This window comes from Balaenoptera borealis (genome assembly GCF_965194805.1).
Source record: "Balaenoptera borealis genome assembly, chromosome: 2".
NCBI lineage: Eukaryota > Metazoa > Chordata > Mammalia > Artiodactyla > Balaenopteridae > Balaenoptera > Balaenoptera borealis.
The window spans coordinates 29,766,956-29,791,708 of NC_138867.1; the positions used below are offsets into that span (position 1 = coordinate 29,766,956).

At 37.7% G+C, this 24,753-nt stretch overlaps 1 protein-coding gene across 1 annotated transcript; it reads left to right on the top strand.

Annotated features, from left to right (window-relative positions):
* The first annotated feature begins 245 nt into the window (after positions 1 to 245).
* Positions 246 to 22,686, top strand: TARS1 (threonyl-tRNA synthetase 1). The gene is made up of 19 exons (XM_082382298.1): positions 246 to 644; positions 3,587 to 3,667; positions 5,480 to 5,670; positions 9,185 to 9,308; positions 10,856 to 10,977; positions 11,476 to 11,593; positions 12,003 to 12,067; positions 12,152 to 12,230; positions 13,270 to 13,416; positions 14,562 to 14,660; positions 15,988 to 16,154; positions 17,140 to 17,302; positions 17,405 to 17,542; positions 17,898 to 17,975; positions 18,094 to 18,194; positions 18,289 to 18,393; positions 19,951 to 20,023; positions 21,594 to 21,708; positions 22,150 to 22,686. Exons 1-19 carry the CDS (start codon positions 627 to 629, stop codon positions 22,296 to 22,298), a joined length of 2,133 nt encoding a protein of 710 aa, XP_082238424.1. The 5' UTR covers positions 246 to 626; the 3' UTR covers positions 22,299 to 22,686.
* The last annotated feature ends 2,067 nt before the right edge of the window (positions 22,687 to 24,753 follow it).

A 24,753-nucleotide genomic window follows, 5' to 3' on the forward strand; every position in this document is an offset into this window, starting at 1 on the left:
ACCGACTTCGGGGCCCTGAGTAGTCCCCAGAACTCAGCAGTCACACCAGGTCAGGTGACGCCGAAGCAGCAGGGAACTTCAGCCTCTATTCCGGTGTTCATCCCACTGCCAGGGACGGTATTCAGTTTGCCGGAAACTTGCCGGAAGCTCAAGACTTAGCCCCTCTTGTTCGCTACGGTGGCCGAAAAGGCCCTGGAATAATAAGCCGAGTCAGACCAAAGAAGGCGCACGCGCATTGCGGACTTCCGGGATCTGGGGAAGGCCCAATACCTCGCGGGCAGAGAGTGCAGGTTTAGCGTGTGTAGTTTCCTCTCCCGCCCCGCCGCACCCTGATTTCCTAGAAGGGTTGTCGCCCGACAAGCTTGGTTTAGAGAAAGGAGGCCCCGCCATTCCCCGTTGTCGATTAGCTGCCCGTCATCCATCAGGTTAGGAGGCGGAGTTTGGGCGCTTTCCTGTTGCATCAGCTGGTCCCTGCCGGCCACGTGGCGCAAGCGCAGTGTTCCTGGGCGTTCCAACCCACCTCTGCCTGGCGACCACTGTCATTTCCTCCTGACCGAAGTTTTGGGGTTTAGTTTTCTCTTAGTGGTTTGCCAGTGTCCGAGGAGGCCAGTAGCCCTTCAGGGAAAATGGGAGACGAGAAGTCGGTGAGTGGGTTGAGTGGAGCCTGGTGGCCGGGCTGGGGCCCTCCTGGTACCCGTGTTGCCCAACCGGGGGAGGGAGGGGGTGGAGAAGCCCGAGGCGGGCGATGGAGCTCCCGGACAAGTCAGGGCCCCCTTTGGAGAGGAATCTCAAATTGATAAAGCAGGGCGGGGCTTAAGATCGTCTCTGGGTCCATCCTTTTTTAGATGAGGACACTGAGACCTTGAGTGAGTGTCTTGCTCAGAGCCACACAACTAATTAGAAGCCGAGACATAATTAGAATCTAGGGCTTCGGACTCCTAGACTAGGGTCTGTGGCTCACCTTAGTCGGGAAGAATGTTGCAGAGCCTCATTTACTTTTAAAACCACGTACGGGTAAAAAGCCCCAGTTTAAGGAAGGGAAAACCAAGTCATCGAGATCTGCCCAAGTTTAGGGTGGTTTATAATAAATGGTGGAGACCGGATGACCCCAGCTGACAAACTCTGGAAAGGTTACACACTTCCCTGCGTGGTGGTGGAGGCATGCCTTATCCCATTCATAAATGTTCATTTCACCTCTGGACTTTCCCTTTAGTGTCATAATTTGCTTAGGAACATCTTTCCAATCCTCTTCTGTGTACCAACTTTTGGGTTGAAATTCTAGATTGCTCTTACGTAGACATATAATATGTAAACTCGCCCATTTTTGTTTTGTTTTCATTGGAATTATAGGAAAGGTGAAATGGGCCTCAGGGTTCCAGAGAGATCCATTTTAACGCCCTGGCTCTACTATTTACTAGCGATGTACATTAGTCCATTAGAATGGACTTAAGGTGTGTTCATTGTTCATCTATTGACTATAAATGAACCTTAAAAGTTCATTAAATCATGAATTCCGGAGTGGGAGAAGTGTTAGCTCAACATGAAATTTGGAGTCATATTTTTAAAATTTGTGTTGTTTTTTAAATTATACAAGTCATAAGTTTTATGAAATTGAAAAGAACAATCAGTATGTCCACAAGGGATAAATGGATAAATAATGGAATGTTATTTGGCAATAAAAAGGAGTGAAATACTGATACTTGTAACATGGATGATCTTGAAATCATTATACTAACTGAAAGAAGCCAGTCACAAAAAACCAATATTGAATGATTCTGCTTATATGAAATGCCCAGAGTAGGCAAAGCTGTAGAGACAGAAAGATTAGTGGTTGCCAAGTGCTGGGGAGAGTGGAGAACAGGGAGTGACTGCTAATGGGTACATGGTTTCCTTTTGGGGTGATGAAATTGATCCTGCTGATTGTTGGGCAACTGTCAGTGCACTAAAAACCATTGAATTATATGCTTTATGTGGGTGAATTTTATGGTACAGAAATATATCTTAATAAAACTTTTTTAAAAATTCAAAAGATCAAAAAAATATATGAAACAAAAGTCCCCCCGTCACATCCCCAGTTCTACCCTCAAAACTCCTTCACTGCTGATGATAACATCCCCCCTTAGAGCTGACCACTGTCAACATCTGGGTGGGTATCATTTTTTCCTGCCACTTGTAGGTTTTCTGAACCTAGAAAAATCATCTAACTTTTTAAAAATTTAATCTTATTTATAAAATGGGAATAATAATGATAGTCATCTCACAGTGTTTCTATGAGAATCAGATGTGACTGTGGAGGAACTTTGTAAACTGTAAAACTTTATGTAGTGAAATTTGCATTAGGATGTTTCTATCTGAGCAGTTACAAAGAAGTAAGTAATTTGTTTCTGAGAAGATACTCTTTGGAGTATCCCATAATGTGGTTCCGTGTTTCTCGACCTCAACACTCTTGACACCATGGACTGGATAATTCTTTGTTGTGGGAATCTGTCCTGTGTGTTGTTGGATGGTTAGCAACCTCCCTGGCCTCTACCCACTCTCTGCCAGTTGTACATACCACACCACACCGCCCTCCCCACCTTCCCCCTGCTCCCCACCCCTGGTTGTGACAACTGAAAAGGTTTCCAGACATTGCCAGGTGTCTGCTGGGGGCAAAATTGCTTCTGGTTGAGAACCACTGGTAAGACCAATTCTTACCATTGGTTGCCTTTTTGCACAGGACTTACTGTAAAACTTTCTATGACTTCCTGGAATTGAATTGAATTGAATTCTAATTGAAGTCCACATCTTTATGGTAACTTTTAGTGCTTGCTTCTGTCTAAGCCCTCGTCTGTCTTAACTGACAGCGTTTCCTAAAAGGTTTAGTAATTTTCTCTCTCTCTCTCTCTCTCTAACATTTCCAACAATAATTTTCTGTGTACACCTAGAAAGAAATTTCCTCCATTCTCAAAATCCAGCCTGTTGAAATCTTCTCCATCCTTTAAAGTCCTTTAAAGCCCTAACAGTTACTGGTGTCTTAGCTTATCTGACATATGATCAGAGTATACAGCTGTGTTCTTTTCTCCTCCTGGAGTTTCTCACATATGTATGCCTTAGTTTCCCCAAAGAGATTAAGTTCGCTCATGGTAGGGATTGGGTCTTATGTTTGCTTATTCTACAGGGTTTTAAAAAAAATACTGTGAGCTCAGAGGCTCTGGGTAGTACTTGTGGAATGGAAGGATGTATATTGCATTAGAGTTTTTTTTTTTCTGAAAATACTGCTGAATAAATTGCATGCTTCTTGTAGCTATATATTTAGTATATGTCCATTTAAACCTGAAGCGAGAGTCATGTGAACAGGTAAAATGAATGAAATTTGAGGACTTGAATATTATCAAGTAACTCTTCTACTTTTTTAGGGCTTGTCTTTATTGTAAGTTGTTAACTTGTCTTTGACAGTGGTGAAATTTTCTAGTCTTTCAAAATCAGATTTCCACTTAAAAAAAAAAAGATGCTAAAATAACATCCTCAAAACTTTTCTGGAGGCAGCATGGATGGGTGTCAAATGAGATTAAAATGAAAAAGCTTCATGTCTTTTTTGCTTATTTAGGTAGGTGCCAGTGAGGAGAAACGAAAGGAAGGAAGCAAGAAGAAGAACAAAGAAGGCTCTGGGGATGGAGGTCGAGCAGAGGTAAATGTTTTCAGGGCTCTGTCATCAAAGATTGACAGAGGCAGGGAGCTGTCTCAGACTCATCCTATGCAAGATTCTAATGGTTTTCATGGGGTTTATAAGATGGCACTAGATGGAAAAATCAGGGAGAAGAATTAGGAAATTCTGAGAGGGGAGGAAAGACTTGCAGTTACTTGTTATTGAAAAAGGAAAACAACTGAAGTATGATTGTAAGATAATCTGTGGGATTAGATATTAGAGAGAACAAAAGTTGGTGAAAAGAGGACTGTGGTAATTAGTTGTCAGGTCAAATGCTAGCTGTCTGACCATTTCATTCAATGAGACATTAAGAGACTTGGTGTTTGGGCTTTTACTGACTACAACAGAAACCAAAGAAAGCCTTGTTCCTTCACCCCATTAGCACTGTTTCCACCTGGACCTGCCACTGGAGTTTGGTTTTAAGCCAGGACAAATCTCCTTGATGCTTCTCAAGTGTAGAGAAAAGGCTTTCAGTTCACCAGGCTCACACTAAAAGGAACTGGCATTTCAAGAGTCATCCCAGAATTGACCTGGTTCCTGGGTCTTGCTTTAGGAGGCAGTTAAGCTTGTCTTCCTACTTAGTTTTTGAAGTTGAACTGCTGTGAACCGTGCTTGACTTTTTGCTTTTGTCATTGCAACCGTTTTATTAGAGACTCTTTAGAAAACGACCAGAATGCAAGACAAAGGAATAGGCTTTTAAGAAGTATGCTACAGCACAGTAAACTGACTTTAAAGAGTTGTTTTTATAAATGTTGCATTGCTAAATTTATAGTGCTTCCACTTAATTTAGGGTAAGTTTGTAGGTGATCAAGAATCACTGAGTGTTGGCCAAGAGCCCTGCATAACCGCTTCTGTTATGTTTTGTCCATTATATCCCACTGTAATTGTGGGAAATAGTTGATTGTGAATTTCAGAATTTGCAAGTAAGTAAGAAAATGCATATGTTCCCTAATTTCTTTTTTGTACTTTTAATACAAGTAGTACATGCTGTTCTGTTACAGCTTGAGATTTAGCCTGGAGATAGGAAACAAAGGGTATAATTAGAGGACTTTTTTGAATAGAGAATTGTGCATGTGACATGTGGTTGATTATATATGTTTTAAATGATCTGTCTGGAAAAAAAGTGTACAGTGAGATGTCCAAGACCTTTCCTCCTCCTCCATGCTCCCATCATTTGTGTACTTGTCTTGTTCCCCTTCTAAGGGCAGTGGGCAGGTCTTATTCTTCTCTTGCGTCCATAGAGCCAGGCACAGAGAATATCTGCTCCATGAATGTTGAATAAATTAAGTTTGACACTAAGTTCTTCTGATCAGGAAGTGCCAAATGGATGTGGAGATAAACTGCAGTAAGATACAGATGGTCATGTGGGTGGGTAGGACTGTAGTGATGTCTGAGTATGTGGGACCAGGTAATGTGCTCTGGCCTGAGGGATTGAGAGCAGGGTTGTAGAATGATAGGCTCTGAGCTTTTAGTTAATTTATTGATGCTTCCTCATTGAGGATTATGGACCCCTGTGACAATTTAATGAAAAGCCCCCAAAGAGCACCTAAATGACTAAGGAAAGGGAAGGACTGTGGTCGGAGGGAATTATAAAGATATTAAGGCTCTTCCATTTAAAAAATTGAAGGCCAAGAAAAAATATGATTGAAATGAGAAGGAAATTTTGTATAAGGGAAAAACAATAAAAGCACTACTTCATATAAGATAAACTTTGTTTTTATTATTTCTTCCACTTTTCTAAAAAGGAAAGCAAGAGTGTACTGATCATTTATTTCTTCATTTGTTGTCTTGCAGTTGAATCCTTGGCCTGAATATATTAACATACGTCTTGAGATGTATAATAAACTAAAAGCAGACCACGATTCCATTCTGGCAGAAAAAGCAGAAAAAGATAGCAAGCCAATTAAAGTCACCCTGCCTGATGGTAAACAGTTGGATGCAGAATCCTGGAAAACTACACCATATAAAATTGCTTGTGGAATTAGGTATAAGCTATACCTGTCTTGACCTTCTGTTGTTTGTAACTAAACTTTTTTTTTTTTTTTATCTTGCCAAATTTTATCCTCATAATATTTTTATGTTCCTGTTCAATGTTTTTATTGTTTAATTTACCTTATTTGGGATTTTTAAAAACTCAAAATAATGTAGAGCTTTATAGTCAAGATTCAAAGTTAATATCTGAAAGAGTCAACTTTGGTCTTATTTTACAAAAGATTTTATATAATTAGTTCTTCTACTTTGATCATAAAATGTCACATAACCAAGTAGAGAGTACTTCACCTATTTTGACTAAAAAGTCTCAGTTTTAAAGTTAAAAATGAAGGTAGCTCATCTCAAAATGGGAAAGTTAAGAAACTAATATATGAAATATATTATGAAACTATATATGAAATATATGAAACTAACACATGAAAAAATGTACTATTTTTATAAAGCTAATGTTAAAACTTTTGTTGGGCTGGGGAGAAGTTATTTCAGGTAACTGAGAATTAGATGCATACTTCGTAATAGAGTAAATGCTTTCCTAATCTAATACGATTGGGATGAATAGTTGGTAAGTTTATCAAAAAAGTGATAAAGTTGGGAAGGCATAAATTGATACATGTATACAAGTACCAAGTGTTGGCAAACTGGTTATAGCCTGTTTTTGTACAGCTCAAGAGCTAAGAATCGTTCTTGTGTTTTTAAATGGTTTGAAAAAAATAAGACAACTAAAAAAAGTAAATAAATAAGACAACTAAGAATATGCAACAGAAACCATGTATGGCCTGCAGTCTAAAATATTTATATGGCTCTTTACAGAAAAAGTTTGCCAACCGCCATTTAGACATTTTAACTTAACACATATATATACATTTATTCACTAATATGTATATAAGGCCAAAGTTTGGGGGGTGGAGTGCTAATTAAACTTTTACATTATCTTAACACACTTGAGAAGCCATCTGAGTGCAGAATCCTTCCAGATTTTTGTGTAGTTGTTTCATCCACACCTGACTTGACAATATTTTTTTAGTGACTTCCCTTTATCAAGCCTTCCCAAACATTCAACTTGGTTTGAATGTAATTCAAACCAAGAAACTGTAATTCCCTCGTTGTATTACTTGTATATTTCTATTTATTTATAGTAATTACATATTGAGCTGAAACAAATGAAATCATATATGAATTGTCAGAAATGGTTGATGGGCTTCCCTGGTGGCGCAGTGGTTAAGAGTCTGCCTGCCAATGCAGCAGGGGACACGGGTTCGTGCCCTGGTCTGGGAGGATCCCACATGCCACGGAGCAACTAAGCCCGTGAGCCACAACTACTGAGCCTGCGCGTCTGGAGCCTGTGCTCCGCAACGGGAGAGGCCACGACAGTGAGAGGCCCGCATACCGCGATGAGGAGTGGCCCCCGCTTGCCGCAACTGGAGAAAGCCCTCGCACAGAAACGAAGACCCAACACAGCCAAAAATAAAAATTAAATTAAATTAAATTAATAAGAGGATTCTCAGCCATTGGTCATGGGGATGCTTTAAAAAAAAAAAAAAAAAGATTGATTATCATCAATTTCATATTGTTGAACCTAAGACATAAAATAACAAGTACATAAACAAATTTGGGAACCATCACAGCTGATTCTTGGTAAGCCTACTATGCAACTGGTGGGAGTCGGAGCAGTTAGGCCCATGAGCTATGTACTGGTATATGCCCTGGTCTTTTTACAAAAGGAATGGAATGTTGCTGTTAATTTGACAAGTAACTTCTACCTAAAGTACTTCTGCCTTACTCCAAAGGAAGTAAGAAAGTTGTAATGTTAAGCAAGTTTCCATGTGAGATCATAAGTAACTAGATAGACCTTTAAATATCAGTTCAGCCTTTCACTTGAGAGAGAATTTCGCAGGTGAGGTTAAAAGATTCCTCCGTTGTTGCACAATGAGATTGTAGCTGTGTCAGTACTAAAATCCAGGCTCCTGTTAGTGCAAGAACTTTTTCTCTACATGCTACAGTATTGTTCTTAAGATTATGTTGTAATTTATCAAGTGGCCAATTGGAAAACTAATTTTCTCTTTTTTTGAATTAAAACTTTTATTGCGGTGTAAGTGTCATAACATATTAGTTTGAAAATATTTGAGGTGGGAAACTGCTAGACTATTATAGACTGTCATTTCTCTAGCTGCACATTCACATCTATAATCTGACTAACTTTACTCAATTCTGCTTGAGCCACGCAGCTTCCTAAACCTCTCCTAACTTATATCTCTGCTTGCATCCATGCCCATTCTCAACATTTGAAGTGCCATCTCCTCTCCTTTTCTTCCTGTCCAAATCTTTTGATGCTTCATCCCCTCATTACTTTATTTTTTAAAGCCTGTCCAGACTACTCTGACCTGTGCTGCTTTCCCCTCCTCAGAACTCCTGCGACTTCTGCACTTGGTGGGTCTGACATCTCGTCACTTGAGGAGAGAGTTGTCTTTTGTACTGTGTCCTGTATATTTAGATGACATTTTATCCGTATTATAAAATGTTTCATTAAATAGTATTTCACTTCACCTATATATTTGTTATAACTAATATCATCTTAGGCATTTGCAGAATTCTGAGATTAGCATTGCTTCTCAAAGGAAAGATCTGTTATAGATTTCAAGCAGGATAAAAGCAGAGACGTTATTTAGAAGTACCTCCACCCCCCTTTTTTTCCTTTGGAATCGAAATAGCTTGGCTTTATGGAAAAGTAATTTTGGAGAAATGTAAAGATAAACTACTGGAAATTGTTACTGTTTATCACAGTTGCCATGTCTGCTTAAACAAGAAACATTAAATGAGGTCAAATAATAGTGTTCTGAATTTTCAGTATCTTCTAGTTATATTCTTAGGGACTTCTTTGAATTTTGTCACTTTTTCATTTTATTTCAGAAAGATAAATGTACATCTATATATAATATACAGGCATACCTCAGAGATATCGCAGGCTCAGTTCCAGACCACCACGATAAAGCGAGTATCACAGTAAAGCAAGTCACACGAATTTTTTGGTTTCACAGTGTATATAAAAGTTGTTTACACTGTATTGCAGTCTATTAAGTGTGCAGTTGTTTGTCTAAAAAAAAGTACATGTCTTAATTTAAAAATACTTTATAACTAAAAAATGCTATCATCTGAGCCTTCGGTGAGTCATAGTACTAACATCAGAGATCACTGATCACAGATCGCCATAACAAATACATAATAATAATGAAAAGGTTGGAAATATTGTGAGAATTAACAAAATGTGACACAGAGACACAAAGTGAGCAAATGCTGTTGGAAAAATGGTGCCAATAGGCTTGCTTGATGCAGGGTTGCCACAAAAAAAAAAAAAAAAAATGCAGTATCTTCAGAGGGCAATAAAAGGAGAGATATGCCTGTATATAATGTTTATTTTCCTGTTCTTCTTCTCAAATTAACTGTTGTGCTGCAGAAAATTCTTTTTTAGAGTCTTGTGTTTTTATACATGTGTGTATGTTTTTTAAAAAGTCAAGGCCTGGCTGACAACACTGTTATTGCTAAAGTGAATAAAGTCGTCTGGGACCTAGACCGTCCTCTGGAGGAAGATTGTACCTTGGAGCTTCTCAAGTTTGAGGATGAGGAAGCTCAAGCAGTAAGTTTTTATTCAGATTCACATTTGCAGTCTTTTCCAGCTTATTACTAAAGCCAATGGGTGGCTAAAGTTGATTGATGTCTCATTGTCATATTTGAAATCTTCATTTTGTCTTTCATGTAGGAAACATAGTAAAAGTGCTTGTCTTATAAAATTAAGAAGTGCACTTATTCAAGTTTAATTTTACTTTAGATACTTCAGTGGGGAAAAAATGCTGGGAATTTTATTAAAAATTGATTAAGCAAGTAAAAATTGTTTTCTACATTATTAGTCAACACTTAAGATGCATATATTTAACAAATTCAAACATGATTTAAAGTTCTCTTCCTATTGGGCAATTGATTTCTGTACTTTTCTTACCTTAAAATGCAGATCTGCTGAAAGCACTGTAAAAATCAATCTGCATTTGATGGCAAAGTTTTCTCCTTATTTCCCCATGATGGAATACCATATAAGAAGAAGTAAAATACGTTGTTTTAGTGACAATGGTTTACTTACGTATGTGAATCAGTGGTTTTCAAATGTATTCTGGAGTCCTTAAGTTTTTTATGAGAATTTAATTTTACTTATTATTTATTTATTTATTTATTGAAGTATAGTTGATTCACAATATTAATTTCAGGTGTACAGTTTTTATGAGAATTTTTAAAATCTTTATTTTGGTACCTTACTAATTAATCTTAAAAACGTTGCTTTGGGTATATTCTGTCTCATCTGAATTACCACCTTAAAACCAAGTACTACCTTTTGATTTCAAGGCCCGTATGTTTGTCCTTGGTTTTATAATTGTATTGTAGGGTCAAGTTGTACCATCTTAGTTTTGTTTGGGGCCAATAAGAGAAAAGCAGATATAATTCTTAAGTGATGTTCCACAGCCAAGTAAAGGCCAGAGCATAGCCTTTACTAATTTTGGAGAAATTTAAAGATAAACTACTGGAAATTGTTATTGTTTATCACAGTTGCCATGTCTGCTTAAACAAGAAGCATTAAATGAGGTCAAATAATAGTGTTCTGAATTTTTAGCATCTTCTAGTTTTATTCTTAGGGACTTTTTTGAATTTTGTCACTTTTTCATTTTATTTCAGAAGGATAAATATACATCTATATATAATATACAGGCATACCTCAGAGATATTGTGGGCTCAGTTCCAGACTACCAACTCAGATATTTTGAGTCAGTTCCAGGGATTGACTCAAAAGACCCTGGGGCCATGGCAGTTCATAAGACAGTCACATTGTGGTGCCTGTTTTCAGGAAACAAAATCCATCCCGTTTAATTAATGATGCTAAATTTGTATTTTAATTAGTTTGAAAACAACTAAACCAGATAATTTCTAAGGTACAAATACAATTTAGTAATTAGAATCATTTTAAATTATTTTGGCTCTGAGTAGAAAGAATCACACTGCAATCTATAGATTTGTAGATTTAGATTTTCACGTCTTAGGTTTATTTATAATAAACTTTATATGTCTTTCAAAACAAACAAATTAATTTACAGCTTGTATGCCCAGACTCAAACCATCCCATTTTTCTTTGATTTTCAGGTATATTGGCACTCGAGTGCTCACATAATGGGTGAAGCCATGGAAAGAGTCTATGGTGGGTGTTTGTGTTACGGTCCACCAATAGAAAATGGATTCTATTACGACATGTACCTTGAAGAAGGGTAAGTTATGTAACTGGATAAAGAAAAATAAAATCTGAATTACTATGGGTCCATACATTATTTTTAAAGAGTTCTCAATTAAGGAGGAATGATATAAAACTTATTGCTTCATAGTCACCAAGTACTCCCACTAACAAAACTTGAAGTGTTGTAGTAACTCACGAAGTAGTAGAGAGCTCTCTTCTAGATCAATGGAGGTGGAGCCCTAAGCTATGTCGGGAAATAAAATGAAGCTTGGACCTCTCCTGTTCTTTAAACCCAGTTATAAAGTTAGAAGAGTGTTCACTAGTCGGAATGGTCTTCATGATGACCAAGGTCAAAGCCACTGAAAATATGAAAATAGTTTATAAAAAGTGTCTAGTTTAAAATTCTTAATAAATGATGCAGGGTTCTAATTTTTTATGTTAAAACCCTTGAAGTATTCTAAAGAAATGTTCCCCCAAGCTGCGGTGTGAGTGGAATGGAATGGAAAGAGATTAATTATATTTTCTTTTTCAGGGGTGTGTCCAGCAACGATTTCTCTTCTTTGGAGGCTTTATGTAAGAAAATCATTAAAGAAAAACAAGCTTTTGAAAGATTAGAAGTTAAGAAGGAAACTTTACTGGAAATGTTTAAGGTAAATTGAACTGTAACATGGCCTCCACTTTTATTTCACTCATTAATGTTATGTAAAGTACATTGGGTTCTACTCAATGCTCTGTGGTGACCTAAATGGGAAGGAAATCCAAAAAAAAGGATATACGTATATGTATAGCTGATTCACTTTGCTGTATAGCAGAAACTAACACAACATTGTAAAGCAACTACTCTAATAAAAATTAATTAAAAAAAATAAAGCACATTGGGGCTTAGTGAACTAAGTTCTTTAGAAAAATTTAACAGTTTTTAAATGTTTTTAAAACATGAAATACTGACATTTATATTCATACGGTGCTTAGATGTACTTTGAATTGTATTTTAGCTATAGTATTTAGAAGTAAAAATTAAAGGATGGTTATTTAAAAAATAATTTTTCCTGTTTTCAGTACAACAAGTTCAAATGCAGGATATTGAACGAAAAAGTGAATACTCCAACTACCACAGTCTATAGGTGAGAATATCAAGTGTCATTAAATACCATTGGTGTATATGTCATTTTAAGTCTATGTTAAAATTCCTTTTAATTTATCTCTAGGTGTGGCCCCTTGATAGATCTCTGCCGGGGTCCTCATGTCAGACACACTGGCAAAATCAAGACTCTGAAAATACACAAAGTAAGCAATGTAACTTTGAAGGCGCTATATAAACATATTTGTCTACTAAAGATGTATGTTTAAACTTGCATTCATTTCTCTTTTCAGCCATTTTTCTCTTGCATATTTAAGGGTGGATTTTTTTCTCGTGCTGCCTACTGACTGTGGGCACTACGTGTCACTAGCCTTTTTTTTAACTGAAATTCTCTCAAGCAGTGACTGAGTGACTCCACTCGTCACCAGAGCACACGGGGATGGAGATTTGGAGGATTTACAAAATCACAGTCATGGGCCATTGTGGCTCTAAAAGCTTTGAGACTCACTGTAGGAGTGTGTGCTCTTGCCTTTTGTATGTCTAAGGTAGTAATTACCCAAGTTGTTCTTTTTTAACCAAACTAATCCTGCCAGTCAGATTTTTTTTTTCTTTGGCTGGTTGGTTGGTTTTCCATTTTTGCTGAATCATCTTGTGGGAGATGCCCCTGCAGTCAGTCGTGTTCGTGGAGTTGTGGTGTGAGTGGGTCTTGAGGGCTGGGCAATTTCAAGGGCATTAAGCAGCCAGCTTTGTGCTGTGGAATGAGTACAACCACCCTAGCGAGGCCTTACTACGTGTGCACTTTTTGTGCCATTTTTCTTGTCATAAGGACTAAATATGAATTTGACTCATGATGTGACTGTGGGAAAAAACGTCTAACTCTTAAAATAAATGAGATATTAAAAAATTTGAGGACTTCCCTGGTGGCGCAGTGGTTAAGAATCTGCCTGCCAGTGCAGGGGACACGGGTTTGAGCTCTGGTCCAGGAAGATCCCACATGCCGCTGAGCAACTAAGCCTGTGCGCCACAACCACTGAGCCTGTACTCTACAGCCCCCATGCTCCACAACAAGAGAAGCCACTGCAATGAGAAGCCCGTGCACTGCAAGGAAGAGTAGCCCCCTCTTGCCACAACTAGAGAAAGCCTGCGTGCAGCAACGAAGACCCAACGCAGCCAAAATGAATAAATAAATAAATCTATTTTTCAAAAAAATTTGAATATTATCTCATGGTTATTCCTTCTTTTCAGAATTCCTCCACCTACTGGGAAGGCAAGGCAGATATGGAGACTCTGCAGAGAATTTATGGCATTTCATTCCCAGATCCTAAAATGTTGAAAGAATGGGAGAAGTTCCAAGAGGAGGCTAAAAACCGAGATCATAGGAAAATTGGAAGGGTATGTTTAAAAAGAATAATGATGTGTATAGACTGAGTTTTCTTTATTTTCATTTGAATTGAAATTGTATTACGTACCAGGAATTTACTTCTGCAGAGATGCTGTAGCTTTCAGTAGTTATTGTACTGTCCTGTGAAAGCTGTAAATTACTTATTCATTGTCCACTTTATCTTTCTAGAGCGTGTTCAGTACCACACAGAAGTTCATTTTGACTACTCCTTTTATTGAGAACAAATGCTGATGACCTACATTTTTCTTTAAAAAAAGTATAGCAGCATAGCAGCATTTCATAGAGCCGGGAGATGCTTTAGAAATCCCCTGGTCTCACTGACTTATTTTAAAGATGTGGAAACTTCAGTCCCAGGAGGATTCATCTGCTTGTTGCCCAAGATGACACAGCAAGTCATTGATGGATTCTGTGGTGTCCTTTTCTTTATTCTTCTACCCCTGACTGTCTTCTAAGCTGGCAGTTAGGTTTGGTAAAAATACTCCCTTCTAGAAGAGTGCTTACTCTGTGCTGGGCGTCAGGTCACGGCTGTTAGGTTGTAAAGCGTGAGCAGGAGGCAGCATCCACTGTCCTGTGCTGCTGACTGCCTGAAATAAGATCCAGCAGGAAGGAGGCCGGCAGCAATTGGTGGGGTCCCTCCCTGAGGACTTGGGCATTTGGTGGGCAAGAAGGTAGGAGGGTGTGCCTCTTTCACCACGACCCAAAGTTAGCCAACTTCTTCTCATCTTCTATTTCATTATCAGTGTCTTTTTCTCAGTCTCCTTCCTGCTGTTCTTACTTTAAAAAAAAAAAAAAGAAAGAAAAAAAGGGAGGGAGAATCTTTGAGCTTTGAGGAATTAAGACTCTGAGAACCCCTGCTGTGCATAGTAGAAGAGAACTAAGACCCTTGCTCCATGTGACTCTTGGGTAAACTTGACTGGATTCAGGAATGTTAACAGTCAGAGAATGTCAGAGAATGTACTTGTGCTAAGTGGTAAAGCACCTGCAACACCAGAAATGTCGACATGTTTTCCTTGATTTGGGAATGGCAACAATTAAAATATGAAGCATCATGACCATATTCTGAACTCAAGAACCCTGAAATTTATGTTGATATTATATACATATATAAACTTTCTTTTGCTTTTGTTTTACCCAGGACCAAGAACTGTATTTCTTCCATGAACTCAGCCCTGGAAGTTGCTTTTTCCTGCCGAAGGGAGCCTACATTTATAATACACTTATTGAATTCATCAGGGTAAACCATATTCATTACTTTCTTCTGTAGATTTAAGACATAAGTTGATTTTATTAAATAAGATCTGCCAAAGGGAAAGATAATCTTTTGTTTGAGACAAAACATTTCAAATAATAAATGAAAATGGACGTATTAGGTCTCATAAAATGTTTAAAAAATTCTTTCCCCCTAATACATGATCTTGTCCACATACGTGGGTGTGTACGCACGAGACAAGCTGGTGAGCTTGAAGTGGGGCCTGTAACCCTTTACACCCTTTACACTGTGGCTTTCTGACCGTTCATTTTTTTTTTTTTTTTTTTAATTTTATTTATTTATGGCTGTGTTGGGTCTTCGTTTCTGTGTGAGGGCTTTCTCTAGTTGTGGCAAGCGGGGGCCACTCTTCATCGCGGCGCGCAGGCCTCTCACTATCGCGGCCTCTCTTGTTGCGGAGCACAGGCTCCAGACGCGCAGGCTCAGTAATTGTGGCTCACGGGCCCAGTTGCTCCACGGCATGTGGGATCCTCCCAGACCAGGGCTCGAACCCGTGTCCCCTGCATTGGCAGGCAGATTCTCAACCACTGCGCCACCAGGGAAGCCCTGACCGTTCATTTTTATCTTCCTAGAAAAAGCAAGTTAATCTTTACATTGCTTTTTTTCTTTGTAAACTATGAAGTGTTTCAAGCATACATTTATAGAGAATAATACCGCCAACATCTCTGTACTCACCACCTAATTTAACACGTAACTGCATTGGGTTATATTTGCTTCAGATTTTTTAATTGAGGTAAAGTAATACGTATATAGTAAGGGGGAAAAAACCTCCCCTTTGAGACCCCTTTCTGATCCATTTCCCTCCTATCCTAGAAGAAACTACTATTTAGAAGTTAGCATGGATGGATCCTTTTTGTCCATGTTATTTTTACATCTACCCCATAAATATGTACCCTAAATTATGTGTTTGTTTGTGTGCTTCAAACTTACATACATGAAGTCTCATTGTATATCAGTCTGCACTGTGATTTTCATTTTAGATAGGTACCGATCCAGTTTGTTTCCAGTTGTTAAGTATGAGTCTGTCATACAACTACCACAGTGTTCACTTCTTTCCTGGGGGAACTGATGTACTTTCCCGTTCTCCCGTATTACCAGCTGTGCTGCAGTGGCCTCCTTATGTGCATGTGCAGGAGCTTCCTCTCTGGTGTATACCTCCAGGTGGAGCGTCTAGACTATAAGATGTACATCTTGATCTTTACTAGATAGTATAAAATTGCTCTTGAAATTTTTACTTCCACCAGAAGTATAAGCATCTATTCCTTACACAGGCGTTGTATTTGTTTTCTAACAGAGTGAATATAGGAAACGAGGATTCCAGGAGGTGGTCACCCCAAACATCTACAACAGCCGACTCTGGATGACCTCGGGCCACTGGCAGCACTACAGCGACAACATGTTCTCCTTTGAGGTGGAGAAGGAGCTGTTTGCTCTGAAACCCATGAACTGCCCGGGACACTGGTATTCTGCAATTTTGAGTTTCTATCAAAGATTTCTTGGCAATCAGTCCTAGATTGTTTTCCCTCCTTTGAAAGTACTTTGTAAAAAACAAATTATGTAATCAGGAGAGTATTTAAATGCATCATCGTTGTGGTGTTGTAACATCTTCTGTGCCCAGCTAGATCCTCAGATCTACAGATATTCAAGAATAGAACTGGGGTAGCAGCAGTGAACAGGCAGGATACAGAACAGGGGAGACTGAATGTGGGGCACAGCAGATTTTTTTTTTTTTTTTTTTAAAGAAACATGTATCAAAATCTACTGCTGATGAATTGACCTCCTTGGAAAATCTTCCTTGCCTTGAGGCCGCTCACTTTCTATCCTTGAAAGTTGGGTGAAGAGCAGCGTGGCGGCAGACTAGGGAGAGCTGTGGCTGTAGGTAGCTGCGTCATCTCTCCTAGCACTGCTCCCAGTAGTGAGACCTCGAGGGCAGAGGGGTGAGACAGAGGAGTCTCCACGAGGGGACTAGCTTGTAGGTCAGGGAACCAAGGTCAAGTTCATTCTGAGTTTTCCCAGATTCTTCAAAGTTTCTGAAGCACTTTCAGACTAAGAGGGAACCTGAAGCACTTTTGGGAACAACAAGAAAGTACAGACTTTAGTTTCTGCTGATAGAAATGATTTGTATATAGCTAAGATTTTCTTTAAACCATGAGCCTTAAAGGCAGTCCTCAAATTAATAGAGATTGAGCTCAAGGCTATGACTCGAGACTTATGGGAATACATTTTTTATTTTCTTTTAGTTATGGATGGTTGTATTATAATTTATTTGCTACTTTATTCATGCAAGTGCTTACATTGTTGTATGAAGCCCAGACTTTGAAAAGTGTTGTTTGTGTGAACAACTAGAACCAGTAGCTTTTTGACAGCCTTCCTTATAGTATTACAGAAGCAGTTTTATTCTTGTGAAATTAAATATCAGTGGATTTTACTTTTCTGTTTTCTTTAGCCTTATGTTTGATCATCGGCCAAGATCCTGGCGAGAGTTGCCTCTGCGAGTAGCTGATTTTGGGGTGCTTCATAGGAATGAGCTGTCGGGAGCGCTCACAGGACTCACTCGGGTACGAAGATTCCAGCAGGATGACGCTCACATATTCTGTGCCATGGAGCAGGTATGAGACTCTGGGGTGAAACACTTTGAAAAGAAGTGTCACAAAACTTGAGGAAAATTAATTACCGCTGTGTCCCTTTTTTTTTTTTTTTTTAATTTAAAGATTGAGGATGAAATAAAAGGTTGTTTGGATTTTCTGCGTACAGTATATAGCATATTTGGGTTTTCTTTTAAACTGAACCTGTCTACTCGCCCGGAAAAATTCCTTGGAGATATTGAAGTATGGAATCAAGCCGAGAAAGTAAGTTTTCAGCGTGCTTCAATATTATTTGACTGAAATTGGCTTGTGCCATAATGTGAGAAAGTAAAGCCTCTTTAAATGGATAAAAGCAAAAGAAAATTGGAAATGGTTTCTAGGTTTGTATAAGCTAGTTTTTTTTTTCTCTGTGATTTTGTATTTCAGAAATGGTTGAATGTTCTTTCAGTCATCAAGCTGTAACCTTTAAAGGGGTTTGTGTATGAGTATGTCTAGGTGGACAAAATGGTAAAACAAAGAATAGTGATGCATGAAAGTAGTTGTAGTATTTTTAGTCTCAAATTAGGCTGGAAGAAGTTGCATTTGAACAAAAGTTAAAATCATTTTGCTTTATCCTTAGCAACTTGAAAATAGTCTGAATGAGTTTGGTGAAAAGTGGGAATTAAATCCTGGAGATGGAGCTTTCTATGGTCCAAAGGTCAGTACCAAAGTCTATTTGAGAGTAATATGTCTTTCATTTTTGGGTGAAGAAGAGATTACTTTAAAATAAGTTTAAAAAAATTCAACCCTAATACAACCCAATCTTTGCTTCTTAGATTGACATACAGATTAAAGATGCCATTGGTCGGTACCACCAGTGTGCAACAATCCAGTTGGATTTTCAGTTGCCCATTAGATTTAATCTTACTTTTGTAAGGTGAGTTTCTAGTGTCTGCTCTGAATATTCTTCTTCAAGGACATATAAAGGAATATATATATATAATAAAGCAAAACAAATCTTTTCTTTCTAGCCATGATGGTGATGATAAGAAAAGGCCAGTGATTGTCCATAGAGCCATCTTGGGGTCGGTGGAGAGAATGATTGCTATCCTCACTGAAAACTATGGGGGCAAATGGTAATTTTTGTCATTGTTTCCTTCTGTTTTTTTCTGGACCGTGTAAAGTGACTGTCAGAAATGTCTGCTGTCCAATTTAGTTATATGATGGAAAGGAAGAATGATTCTAGTTGGTCACTTCTAATTAACGATAAGTGTTCACTAAAAAGTAAGGAATCACAATCTAAACCCAAACTTTTTAGCTCTACGAATGTTTGTTATGAGTAATTATTTTTATTTTAGCACTTGATTTGTTTGAATGTTATATAAATGCTTTCTAACTAGGAATTATTATTCAGTTAAGAAGCTTATTGTTTTGATTGCTTTTCACGTAACTCTGGGAATTTATAAAACTTTGACGTTTTTGTCTGAGTAAACCAGAGTAGGCTTTTAGCAATACTTTGTTCAGTGTTGCTGATCATAATAAACAAGTATTTTAGACTCTTTAGAAGCCAAGGTTTTTTTTTTGATTGAAAGTACAGACTCCAAACTGATCAACATTTTTGTGTCCTATTTCTAGAAGCTTATGTTTCTGCTGGCAAGATATAAGCACATGACTTGCCTTTTATTTTCTAAGCAGCTTTATCTGGGCCCACATTTTGTAAAGGCAGTTGAAAACAGCACATGGTTATAAAACACCCATTTTGTAGAGCCTGACAGACTACACCGCAGTCATCTCAGTTTCATTTGTAATTTGGTTAGTTCAGACATGGGGTGGGGTGGCGGTGTCATACTTGTAAATGAAATAAGCTAATCTCCTTTTAGTTATATTTCACGAAATCAGATGAAATGTGGGCAACATCCTCTATGCACAGTCTAGAGAATAGGGGGATCCTCAGATAACTGCTCTACGAAACCTGTAGTAGGTGGGGGAAAGCCCACAGTTTGGTTAGAATTTAGTGCCTACTTCAGCCTTTTCCCTAATGCAACAAAACAACTTGAACATAGAGGAGTGACCAAGAGAAACACTGGCCTGATGTCTGCAGCATGGGGAGGGGCTGGACACCTGAAATACCTGAAAGGTAGAATTGAGGATGGGGTCACCTTTTAATAAGTAGTGAAAACACACTCATTTTTACCAAGTACCATCACCAGTTATTATCGGTTCCAATTTGTTGAATCCTGCAAAATGGATCTTGAATAAACTGAAGGTACAGTCTTTGTCCCCCAGTGAAGAAAAAGTAATAACACTTGAACAAAATAACTTTTTGGGTAAAATAACTTGAATCACTAAGTGTTTCTTAATCTGTGTTAAGCCCTCTAGCAGCAGGCATATGGTGTTCTGTTACCTGATGTGTTGAGTTGTGGGGTGTAGTCCCTGCCCTCTGTTTGCTTTGCTATATCTGCTTAGCAAGACAAATTAAAGACAAGCAAGTTATAGATTTTCCTGATTTAGGGTTAGTTTTCTGCTCCTGAATCTCCCTTTAGTCCTTTTTGGATATTGAAAAAAAGCCAAGTTTTTTAAAGTGGGCCTTGCATGTTTCAGGAAATGGTACTGAAGAGTAAACTAAGAAATGTGCCATCCTTGTTGAGGAAAGTGCCCAAATCCACATTAAATGTTTTTAATTTCTTCTAAAGGCCCTTCTGGCTGTCTCCTCGCCAGGTAATGGTAGTTCCCGTGGGACCAACATGTGATGAATATGCCCAAAAGGTAATCCTTAAGTATGACTTACTTTAAATTTAAGAGCTGTCGTTCAGCTTTTCAAATCTCATAAACTATGTGTATTCTTGGTAAATCATGCTGCTTGTGATATAGAGAAATGTTTCTATTTTCAGTCTGTGGTAAGCCTCAGTAGATCATATTACCTCTTTAATGGTTTTTTATGTGGTTCCATGGTTAGTAGACTTAATTTAGAGAGTGTTTTGTACATACTTGTATTTTTTAGTTTTTAGCATTAGTAAATAGCAAATGCCTCAGTATGACATGTAAATTCAAATGCATAGTGCAGTTTAAACTGCTCTTTGACTCAGTAATTTTGCTTTGTTTCTATGCACATTTCTTTAATTTGAAATGTTTTTTCAGGTTAATGGCATGACAGAGCAATGTTTGCCTTACCTACCAAAAAGCTACCTTACTAACAGATGTACAAATATCCATTCATACTTCATACCTTAAAGACTACAACAGTCTGTTCTGTTATAGCAACAATTTCATACTAAGGAATTTCAAATTATCAAAAGCTATGTTATTAAAAAAAGCATTGTTTCATAACTGGCAAAGTAATAAACTGCCTAGTTAAAACAGACAAAAATCTAAGTATCAACGAATAACATTGTACCATCAAAACCACCATGTTTTCAGGTCATCAGAATAAATTGCACTCGGGTCTCAACTGTCTTTAAGAAATAAATGATCATTAAACCAGCTGATAGGCAAACCATTCAAGATATACTGTGTTCCTATTACTGCACACGGTAGTTTTAGTTAGAAATGATCAGAATCAGCTATGCTCCATGTTTAATGGATTTTACTTTATCGTATTTGCATTAAGAAAGCTCACACAGTAGGAAAAGAGTCTGTATTAGTTAACTCACTTTTCAACTGGAGATACTACTGACTTTCTCCTTTCCATCTGGGGGTGGAGTAGCGTTTAGAATTATGTGGGGTGGATTTTGGTTATATTGAGTGGAGGAGAGGGTGAGCGCTGCTATTGATACTTAATGACTAGAGACCACAGTTGTTAAACAGCCTAAAATTACCAGGCTTCCTCCCCAATTACAGAATAGCTCAACTCACATGTGCAGAGGACTCATGTTAAAAAAAAAAAAAAAAGACACTGGTGCTTTATTCTTTAAAATAGGTTACAGTTGAGAGTGTAGTCTTATCCTGGCACTCTAATAAACTAAGTAAGAACCCTTCTGAAATTTGCATACTTATAAAATCCCAGGAGGTTCATTGGTTAATGATCACTAAGGTACAACAACCTATTAGTGAAATAAAAATGGTTCATTCAGATCTTTTTGTCATATTAGTGGTAATTGGTTGTCAGATGGATAGAAAATTTAAGCTAGTTTATTTAATTTAATTCACAATTTATCTCTCGAGCAGAGTATATAGTTTTGTAGTTCTAAGTCACAATAATATATGCTTCAGTATATCTATTAACATTCCTTTTTAATGCTGGCATGATTATCCAAATTGTTTGTTAAATAAAATCATTTAAGATCAAAATATAATTCTGATTTTAGATCTGAAGAATCCTATATCTCTATTTAAATAGGTACGGCAACAATTCCATGATGCTAAATTCATGGTGGACATTGATCTGGATCCGGGCTGTACATTAAACAAGAAGATCAGAAACGCACAGTTAGCACAGTATAACTTCATCCTAGGTAAGAAAGGAGACTCACCAAAGAAAACCTGCCAACCTTTAGGAAAACTTGAAATGCTGAGACTTAGGCTGAAGAGAACTGTGGTCATCAGTAGTTCTTTCCAGTCCTGATCTCAAACTGTATGTTTGTTCTGTTGATGTAACAAAGAAACATTTTGGTTTGAAAAAGAGTAATCCTGAAAGGTTTGTCTAAAAATCTCCCCTTCACCTCCTATTTTTTCATATGGTGAATTTTTATTAAGTTGGCTGGATTAAGTGACTTGGTAAACACAGCAGTTCTAGTCGTTGCAGAATGGTGAGTTGGGGTTTTTTGTTTTGTTTTTTAACGACTAGATTTGGTCACCTGTACATTTTAATGAATCTGAAGCTACAGGGTGGATTTCTGTTCCCATATTCAATAGGAGTCCTTTCACCTAACAAAACTTTGTGGGTTTTGGTTTAGTTGTTGGTGAGAAAGAGAAAACCAGCAGCACTGTCAATATCCGTACCAGAGATAACAAGGTGCACGGAGAACATACTATTTCTGAGACCATCGAGCGGCTCCAGCGGCTCAAGCAGTCCCGCAGCAAACAGGCAGAAGAAGAATTTTAAGGAAGAACTTTGCCCACATTGGCTCAATGGAAAAGAATGATCATGTCTCCTTAACAGTAACTTTGTACAACTGAAAACATCAGCTGCTACTGACCTTGGAATAGTTTGGCAGAGTCCGCAGAGATGGCTGCAGGATCAACCTTTTTTGACCTAGACAGATTTTAGAAAATATGTATTTGAGGGAGGTAATTAAAAGTGACACAGTAAAGTGATTTTATTCATTAAATTTCTGAGCACTGGAATAAAAACAGGAATGCTCTGATGTAATGTGGAAGAATGTTTCTGTAAATTTAATACAGCTAAAATAAAATTTTTTTAAATTTGATTAATGGAAAAGAAAGATTAGAATTGGATTATGATATAGAAATAAAAACTTTCATTCACGTAAGTTTCAACTGCTCTGTCCCTTGTGTCCATGCAAACCTACCTGGAACAAATTGCGTGATTCAATATTTATCTTTCATCTTTTATAATACAAATGATGTAAGTTGGGTGGAGGGGTAAAATCTGTAGTGTACTGCTGTTCTCAAACTGGGGTATGAACCAGGTGCCTGCTTCTCAGTCATAAGGTGACATCGTGTAGGAATGTCACTTAACGGTTTTGGGATACAAACCTTTTAAAACAAATTAAAACCAACCATGAAGCTAATTTAGAGTAGATTTGCACAAATTTTTAAGAAGAAGGATGAGTCTTCAAAGAAATGCATGCTTCACAGATATAGAGAACAAACTAGTGGTTACCAGTGGGGAGAGGGAACATGGGAGGGGCAATAATAGGGGTAGGGGATTAAGAGGTACAAACTATTAGGTATAAAATTGGCTACAAGGATATATTGTGCAACACAGGGAATATAGCCGACATTCCATAATGAATATAAATGGAGTATAACCTTAAAAATTGTGAATCACTATATTGTACACCTGTAACTTATATGATATTGTACATCAATATAATATAATAGTACAATATAATGTACATCAGCTACACTTCAATAAAAAAAAAGAGAAATGTGTGTTTATGGGAGACTGTTCTGGGCCATAGAATCCTTTATACAAATTCCCTGTTGTCTCATAAAAGATAATTTATGATTTTTTTTTAAACCATTGAATGGTGTTTGGGAGAACACCACAAAATAAGGAATTTTTTATGTGGATACGTATCAATTCCTCTTTAGTTATTTTAAAAAGACAACATCTTGTCAGTTCGCCAGTAACTCCAGCAGTTTGTTTGCTAGGGTCAACTTCAAAGCAGAGCCCATTTGCATAAATTAATCCTCACTTTAATAAAGGAGATAAGATCTTTAATCATAGGGATTTTTTTTTCCTGAAACTTCATAATTAAGCCTTGCTTATGACTGTCTTATAACTTAGCCTTTGATAGGTTTGTAATTAACTTCTATGCTTATCCTTGGGAAACTAATTTTGTATTTGAACCAGAACTTTGCACTCTCAAGTCATGACACCAAAATTTCTGATTCATTTTAAAACTGTATTTGACTTTTATTTTTTTTTAATTCACAGTATCTTAGTTTGGATTTTTCCTCAGTTTTAAAAAACTCATATTACAGCATTATTTTAAATGGCTTCTGTAATAATGTAGTCCAAAGACCAACTACGGTTTACATAGATTTTTTTAGTACCTATTTTACACTTAAAGCAACAAATGGCTTGTATATTAATAATTTTCTTGAAATATTTGGAGGAGCTTCATAAATCTTACAAAACTTAAGATATAAAAGTATAATAAAGACATAGGTAGGCAGGACTGGGAATCAAAGACTCCTCTTTGTAACTGACACCTTAGCTTCGTGCCCACTTCCAGTGGAAGCATAGGGGACCACTCTCTTATCCCATCAAAGCTCTTATGTCTGTAGTTCGCTTTGTTTTCTTTTCCTTCTCTTTTCTGGAGAGCAGAGACTTCTATCGTTGTACCCTTCTGATCTCTTCTGGCATATAATGAAGAATTGACTGAACCCAATTGCTGGGAATTCCCTGGCGGTCCAGTGGTTAAGATTCCATGCTTCCACTGCAGGGGGCACCGGTTTGATCCCTGGTCGGGGAACTAAGATCCCACATGCCCTGCAGTTCGGCCAAAAAGAAAAAAAAAAAGAAGTGACAGAACCCAATTGCTATGACTATCGAGAGTTATATGATCTGGTAATGAAATACACAGACAGGAACTATGTGAGAACAATGACATCTGCGAAGACAGATTTTGTCAAGTAAAATAGGTACCAAAAATAAAGTAGGTACCAAGATGTGTAAAACAGGCACCAAAACCACAATCAGGTTAAACCAGAATCTGTAGAGACGTAACATGAAGTCAGGAGTACTGAACAGGCAGGTAAAGATGGTTTAGGCAAGTGAAAGGGCGAAGGACCTGGGACGGTGAGCTGAGGTCACACAGCCCCTGGTGACCTCGTGTGCCCAGTGCATCCACTTGCTTCACTTCCTC